At 44.6% G+C, this 7,476-nt stretch overlaps 1 protein-coding gene across 2 annotated transcripts; it reads right to left on the bottom strand.

Moving 5' to 3' along the window:
* Positions 1-642: 642 nt before the first annotated feature.
* On the bottom strand, positions 643-7,386 carry LOC112256285 (nuclear cap-binding protein subunit 1). 2 transcript variants are annotated; one of them, XM_024429431.2, is made up of 22 exons: positions 7,247-7,386; positions 6,427-6,515; positions 6,180-6,280; positions 5,895-6,051; positions 5,643-5,750; positions 5,421-5,542; positions 5,172-5,241; positions 4,874-5,089; positions 4,670-4,767; positions 4,501-4,564; positions 4,295-4,405; positions 3,897-4,024; positions 3,710-3,784; positions 3,479-3,582; positions 2,944-3,066; positions 2,714-2,816; positions 2,414-2,507; positions 2,156-2,259; positions 1,843-1,960; positions 1,231-1,374; positions 900-1,013; positions 643-784 (listed from the first exon to the last, which is right to left on the bottom strand). In XM_024429431.2, exons 1-22 carry the CDS (start codon positions 7,278-7,280, stop codon positions 671-673), a joined length of 2,391 nt encoding a protein of 796 aa, XP_024285199.1. In that variant the 5' UTR covers positions 7,281-7,386; the 3' UTR covers positions 643-670. The 2 variants fall into 2 exon arrangements, with proteins under 2 accessions (XP_024285199.1, XP_024285201.1); XM_024429433.2 differs by having other exon boundaries at positions 1,231-1,371.
* Between the last annotated feature and the right edge of the window lie 90 nt (positions 7,387-7,476).

Raw genomic sequence — 7,476 nt, 5'->3', positions numbered from 1 at the left:
AGATACAGGCAGCTGATAAAATGAGCCATTTATCTAAAAGTTCTAAAAGTTAAGAAAGAGAGAGAAGGGTTTTACATTTTTTTTTAAGAGGAAGCCATTTCAGTGTATTTATTTCATCACTGTTCCAAAGTGTTACACAGTGACAAACAGAACTGCACTCCCCTCAGTAGACACCATACAGATAATACAGGCAGATAAGACTCTACAGGAGTTTGAATCATTTCCCCAATTTCAATTCACATAAAATACATATAAAAAAAATAGAGCACTCTGGATTCAGGCTCGCCTGAGCAAAACTGAAAGCCACCCTCTGCCTTGTTGCAACCTCAGTTCTTTTTTTAAAAAGAGCCACCTTAATAGGGCTACGAGTAACGTGGTAAAAATGAACAGCAAAATGAAGGGGGAGAAAGAAAAAAAACAATACAAAGAAATGGGATAAGACCCGAGAGACAGATTCTAACATCTGTCATATGTACCACCAAAAACAAATCCTCCTTCAAATATGGTCTTTTATAGTTAATACCGTCAATGGCACTCATACATAAAATAAAAATTAAAAAGTAATGAGGACATCTTGATGCAAGTGTGTGTGTGTGTGTGTGTGTGTGTGTGTGTGTGTATATATATATAGAGTATGGCATATGTAAAGTAATGGTGTGTGTGCAGGGTCTCAGAGCTGCAGGGCACAGAACTGCTGGTAAACAGCTAGGATGTGGTGGTCAAGCTCGGCGGTGAACAGCAGGTTCTCCAGGGTCCCCATGTACTGCTGGATGGTCACATGATGCTACAAAGAAAACACAAAAGAACCACATGAACATCAGTTGACCTTGAAATGACATGGAATTGAACGAACAGGGCCCGTCAGACTGATGGCCTAGGCGAGAAAGGCTAGCTAATACCATAAGGAAGATCTGCTGCAGCCTCTCGATGCAGTTCTTGTACCAGGGCGTGCTGAAGTCCACACTGCCTGTCTCGCAGCGCACCAGGTGCTCCGTCAGCATCATGATGAAGCGCTGCAGGGACACAAGAGAGGGACAAAGATTAGAAGGGGAAAAAAGGATGAAATCAGGCTGGGTACTCTGGACTCATACAAAACACATTGGAGTGACATCCTGTCTACTGTCCTCTCCTCAGCATCACTGAAAGCGCTGAACAGTTGAAAACAAAAACAGGAAACCATGTTGCCGACATTGTACATTTAATTTCAAAGATTTATTGCCCATGCACTACCTGGAAGATGACTAGGAAGAGGTTCTTCTGCTCACTCTGGGCCGACTCCACCTTCTCCTGCAGACGCTCGATCTGCTCCTCCAGCTGACCGTCCTCATCCTCACTGTTCTTCTCCATGTCCTCCTCATCGCCACTGTCCTTCTGCTGAGATAGGGAGGGGAGAGAGACAAACACACGAGAGAGATTGAGGGAGAGAAAGAGTGAATCTTATTTGCGTATTTGGCTCCTCTCGTCCCTTTAAAAATGGTGGCAGCACTGACATCTACTGGTAATGTCTATTATCAGCAAACACAGACTAAAATAATTCAAATGTTTGAATATGTTTGAAAGGGACAGTGAGTCCATTCAAGGCCAAATTAAATGTGTTGGGTTGAAAATACCACGTGTGATGCATGTTTAAAAAGCAAAACTAGTGCACAATCTAAAAAGGTCACTATATATATATATATAGACAAGGGAACATTCTGCTTTGTGCAAACCTTGGAAGAGAAACTACTGTCACAATCAGTACAATATTCAGAGCAATGCGGCTGGTCGATTCGTGCATTTAAAGAGTCTATAAAGAGGCAGTGTTTACAGCAGCGGTTGATAGGACACACTCCTGCTGCCTACCTTCTTATGCTGTTGCCTCTCCAGCTTATCCTTGGCCTCCTCCAGCTCTTTCTGAATCTTCTGGACGTGTTTGTTCATCTTACGGATGGTGGAGTGCAGAATCTCCCACACGTAAAACCTGCCCACCACACGGCCAAGCATGGAGTAACCATGAGTTCGTTCATTTCAAAACAGTGGATTTTTTATACTGTACTACATATTAGGATAATTGAAAACTATTGATTGAGATATTTGCATGATCTGATTTACAGCAAAGGAAGACACAGCAAACGTGCGTGTGCGGGCACACACGCAGAGAGGGTTTAACACCCACCTGGTAAATTCATGAGCCATGTTTGGGGAGAAGAGCCAGTTGGCTACAGCTGCACAATCCACAATCTGTGTACGGATCAACTTGTCCACCAGCACAGAGATCATCTGCACAGACAGAGAAAGGTCAACTGTACAGTTACACCACAGACTCATATTTCTCCATACGCCCTATGGTCACATCACAATTCACAAAATCTATATTAACTCTGTGGAAATGAGGGTTCTAGTGTAGGTGACGGAGATGGGTGGTCGGTCTCACTTGTGGGTGGTTCCGCCAGACCTCGTAGACCACCCGGAGGATGTGCAGCTTGCCCTCGTCACAGTCCGTCAGGACCTTCAGAATCTCATGGAACCTGGCAGATGGAAACAGGACACTTTAGGCGTTGTACACGCAGACAACGCGCGCAAAACTCAACAGAAGACGGATTCCCACCATTCATTCAACCTGGTATCATAGCGATGCTACACTAAGCCTCAAGGCTGAACAATGCCACCCTTTTCTGTGGCACAGAGGAGGGCACAGAAATGGATAGTGTGGGTCGGCATAACAGGCACTCACTTGGCCAGGGCACTGAAGGAGTGGCTGAAGGACTTGGCAGCAAGATGGAGGAGTGTCTGCAGGAACACCTCTATCTTTAGGGGGTTGAAGCCCTCACCCTCATCTGGAAACAGACAAAGGAGGAGCGAGTGAGAAATGAGCAGAACATATCCCTATGGTGTACAGTACTGTAATGAGTGTATGTAGGATATAGGGACACTGAGAAGGTGAGTGCTTTGGGGCTAACTGACCATCGTCATCTTCCTGGTTGGGGTTTGGCACGTCTTTGAGCACGGTGAGGATCTCCTCGTTGGAGGCCCGGTTCTTGATGGCGTTGCCCACCGTTATGGCCACGGCATAGCCTGGCAGCGCACCTGGACAAAGGCAGAGGTGTCGTGTTGTATTTCCGATGGTGCTTACGCCAATAGTTCAACAGTAAGAAAAAAAGAAGACTGTGCACACCGTATTTACTTAGATTACGCTGAGTGAACTTCTTTCCTGTTACAGGCTAATTACATCTGTTCCATTACAGTTTCACTGGAATAACAACACTAATGTGAAGTGTTACCCCCCTGGGGTTTATTTGAACTTTACCCTCAAAAGGCTGCCACTTGTGATCACACTCTTACAATCCAACAGAATTTTTTTTAAATAAATGGCAGACCAATTACGAGCACATTAGAGTCATCTTAGTCCCCAGGCTATGATGCACCAACAGACAGAAGTTTAGAGAAATACATTCAAGAATACATAAATGAATGGCCCCTGGAGAGGCAGTGTACTTACTGTTGGCCTCATCTTGGTATTTGTAAAAGAAGATGGGGTCGGCTGGGATGAGGGCTGAGAAAGTGGGCGGGACGATGTCCACTATCCGCTGATGATAGGAGAGCCTGGAGGTCGAGAACAAAAAGCCGATTGGTCAGTTTACAGGGACAGACTCTATAACACATCCCTCCCCATGTATGATTCAAAACAAGCTGGGTGCAACACAGTTATAGTGGATCTGAATGGAAATACCTCATGCATTTCTCCAGAACCTCCTTGACAAACTTGGGCTTGGGCTTGTCTGCATCCAGCGCTAAACAGTCCGTCCTTTGGAGAAGAACATGTATTTGTTCTGAATAGTAAATAAGTATTTCAATATAATAAGTAGGGGTTCCAACTAAATAAAATGAAAAGCTGTGTGAAAGACAGCTGATCTTACCAGTCGTCCCAGCTCCATCGGAACTGAAAGTTGCTCAAATGGTGGGAGAACCAGTTGAGGAGTCGGTCTATGCAAGTAGTGTTCATAGTGTCCAGTCTCATGTACATCATCTCTGTGGCTTGCGCCAACTGGGAGGAGGCTGTTAAGGAGTTAACGCTCACGGTTGATGTAAAACAGGTATCCAAGCCTGACAAAATAATTACTTGTGGTCAAAAAAATTGTAGGGTCTTTCCCATGCCAATTTGTGTAACTTGGTTTCCCACTATTCTCAAATTTTGGCATAGGACAAAAATGTATTTCTTAAGTATTCAAAACAAGCATTTCTGTGATGGACCACCCATTCAGTGTGCCCTTTACTAGACTGTAATGGGTAGTCCCAGTAGTGGGGAGAAGGATACAACTTGAGGCAGGGAGCCTGGCTGCAGCTTGCAGAGCTCGATGAGCAGTGTGGTGTACATAACGTCGATGTGGGGGGGACAGGGCAGCTGGAAGAGCTCTCCAAAGATCACCTGGCAGAAGAGAGGGAAAGAGGAACCGAAGCGTCGACTTCAATCATGTCCTCTTATTGATATGAAACCTTGATATGAAGCAGTAATGGGCTTACCTCCACAATGTGATAGTTGAGTGGGATCTTGTTTTTCCCTGGATAGCTGAGCAACTGCGCAGCACTGGAAACAAATAATAAGTTGTTCGATCAATTACGAGTCATAAATGACTCACTCACACAACAAGAGAACACATAAACAAGTCAACTGGAAAGTACAGCAGCTCACCAGGTCTTCCTCTCTTTCCAGTGGGACTTGATGATGTTGTGAAGGTTATCCTCAATCACAAACCTCTCCACAGAGTGGCTGCCTGGCATGACGGGACCCTGTGGTCAGGGAGAGAGAAAGACTAGTCGGAGCATTCCAAAAAGGCCACCCCATCCCCAAACATTCCTCTTTCTCTGGTCTGAGCGAGGGAATACTACACGGTACCTCGGGGGCATCGGTGTAGTCGAACATGCGGAAGATGACGCGAGGCATGGGGTACTGGCAGTCGGGCATGTGGGCAGGTGGGGTGAAGGGTGGCAGGTTGTGCTGCAGGGCCTCACACAGCACGCTGTCAAAGGCAATGTACGGACGCAGGATGTGGCGCTCCTGCCAGCGGTCCTTCTTCAGCTTCTGGATCTGAGCCCACAGGCAGTCCAGGTACTGAGGGCGAGCGAGGAAGAGGTGAAGGTTATGATGGTTATGACAGAGGAATAACATATATGAACACATATCTCTTACTTACCTCCTCTTGTGGGTGTGGCTTCTCTGCTGTCCAAACCTGAAGCATGGGGACATGAGTCTTCAGTCGCCTCCTAAAAAAACAGATTGGTGTCACCATGACCGTCTCACCACTATTGAGTGCAGTTGACAAAGGAGTCTCCCTCAAAATACTCATGAATTTCAGTTGCATTACATCATGCACAGTTCCTCAACTAGGAAAGAGACAGAAAGACATGTCAATACCAAACTAAGAGGGGGAAAAAAAGCATACTTGAGGTAACCGTCAATCTGGTTTAGGAGCCTGTCCATCTCCACGTCCTTCTTCTCATAGAGTTCCTTCCCAACCCAGGGGAGACTGGAGAGTACAACATAGACAAACCAGTCCGAGCGCACCTGGGAACAGGGAAAACAGTCCAAATGTACCAATCCTAAAACTAAACTGAATACACTTTCATACAATTCAAGGGTTTAAAATGCATCAATAAGATGTTACCTGTGGCACATCTTCCTCCTGAGTGACACTAACAAAGTTCTCAAACATGGCCACCATGGAGGGGGCAGCGATCACGTGGCAGTTCACCAGGTCACAGAGGAAGCGCACCTGGAGAAAAGAGGGAAGCCAGGGTGTTGGAAACCATTGTTTAGCATAACGTCAAACATGATTGTAATGCATCTGTAATTACTTTGAAAGAAAATTGCCTTGGTGAGCCTGTGGACTAATTATTTTATCGCACCAAGCACTTACTAGGTAAAGCGCTTCGGTGTACAGGTTGGCCTTCAAGGTTTCTTTGAGTTGTCGGATCATGGCCTCCACAAACTCCCCGCCAAAGTTGTAGTTCCTGGCATTGAGAAGGCCCACTAATGTTGTGTACACTGTCAGCTTCTCGGGTAGAAGTCGAGCCCTGTCAAAACCAGACACACAATTACAGTACCAGTCAAAAGTTTGGACACACCTACTCATTCCATGTTTTTTAAAATTGTTTTTACTAAAAGTCCTTCAAATGTATTAGAATAACTTCCAATAGCTTACACAGCACACAAAATGCGGAGGATTTTGTTTTTGTAATTGGGGAGGTCGGCTTCCAAGACACCTGCAAGACCTTCCAAATTGCTTTCCAGGGAAGAGGTACTCTGCAAATGAAGAAATTGTTGTAGGGCAACATATCTGGTGATTTCTGGGGTCAAATCAGGCAAAAAAAAAAGTATAGTGAGTGAGAAAACACACACATGGGTATCATGCAGAAAACATCCCCACACTTACTGCAAAGCCCTATTACCTTTTCTCCCACTCGACATATCAGTGATTCCAGGCGATCCTCAATCTCAATGGGCTCAGACGTTCTCCTTCTTTTGTGAGATTGGCCTCCTTGAAATCAGACAGACACATACAGGACGGATGATGGGGAGATGGACCATATACAGTCTGAGATAAAGCCTTCCTTCAATGTAGTATTTTGTGCTAGCTCAAATATACTTAGCTCTTTAAAAACGTTATCCTTCAGTGGTGTAACAAGTTACTAACTAGTTAATTTCACAAATCATTATTTTGAACATCCGCTGTCTGTGGGGTAAATGGCAGAGGATAGCCAGCTATCGAGATAAACAACTTTTTGGCATGGTTGCCGCCCCCAAGGTCTGAAATAATATTAACAGTTGTTAATTAACAACAAGAGAATAACGTTAGCTATATATCACATTATATGTTGGTCAAATGTTTAACGTAATGGTAGGATAAATAAGTGTTTTTGCTTTGTGTGATGGGGAACGAAAGCTAGTTTGCTAGGCAATTTCTAGTTAACCGGCTAAAAGCAAGGGCTATGCTAATCCATCAGGCTAACTAGCTAGCCAATAATGGGGTGCTGGAAAACTGCCAATGATTTGCGAAAAACTTGTTTTAAAGTGTCACATACAAGTATGAACCGATACAGTCACCGTTAGCTACTTGAAATGACTAGCTACAATGATTTAGTTAGCAATCAAGGTGGTTAGCTAGCTATTTGGCTAGCATGCACACATTGACAGAGCTAGCAGCATCAACTCTCGCGGGCTTCAGCAAACGTTATACCGTTAGCCTCGAAGTAACTAGCGACAACTTACCATCATCTCCGTCACTGTGCCGTCTTCTCGACATTTTATTGATGACACCGTTGGATTAACAATTGTGTGCTGCTTCTTTTTGAATATGGCAACAATATTTTTTCGAAATAAGAAACCAAGTTATAAAGATTTGATTTTTTTCAATTTTTCGCAAAAATAATAGCGGTCAGATTCAAGTCAGGCACATCCGGGGTGGAGGTTAACCAGAAGTACTTGGTTGTGTACTTTAT

Source organism: Oncorhynchus tshawytscha, linkage group LG08 (assembly GCF_018296145.1).
Source record: "Oncorhynchus tshawytscha isolate Ot180627B linkage group LG08, Otsh_v2.0, whole genome shotgun sequence".
Lineage (NCBI taxonomy): Eukaryota > Metazoa > Chordata > Actinopteri > Salmoniformes > Salmonidae > Oncorhynchus > Oncorhynchus tshawytscha.
Note: the sequence above shows the minus strand (reverse complement) of the source record. Positions and strands in the feature narration are given on the sequence as shown.

Excerpts from the sequence above, each read along its gene's own strand:
- LOC112256285 (XM_024429431.2), bottom strand. The coding sequence starts at position 7,280 with ATGTCGAGAAGACGGCACAGTGACGGAGATGATG. Across the intron at positions 5,090-5,171 it reads AGCCACACCCACAAGAGGAG|TACCTGGACTGCCTGTGGGC; the intron begins GTAAGTAAGAGA and ends GCTCGCCCTCAG. Across the intron at positions 4,768-4,873 it reads ACTACACCGATGCCCCCGAG|GGTCCCGTCATGCCAGGCAG; the intron begins GTACCGTGTAGT and ends CCCTGACCACAG.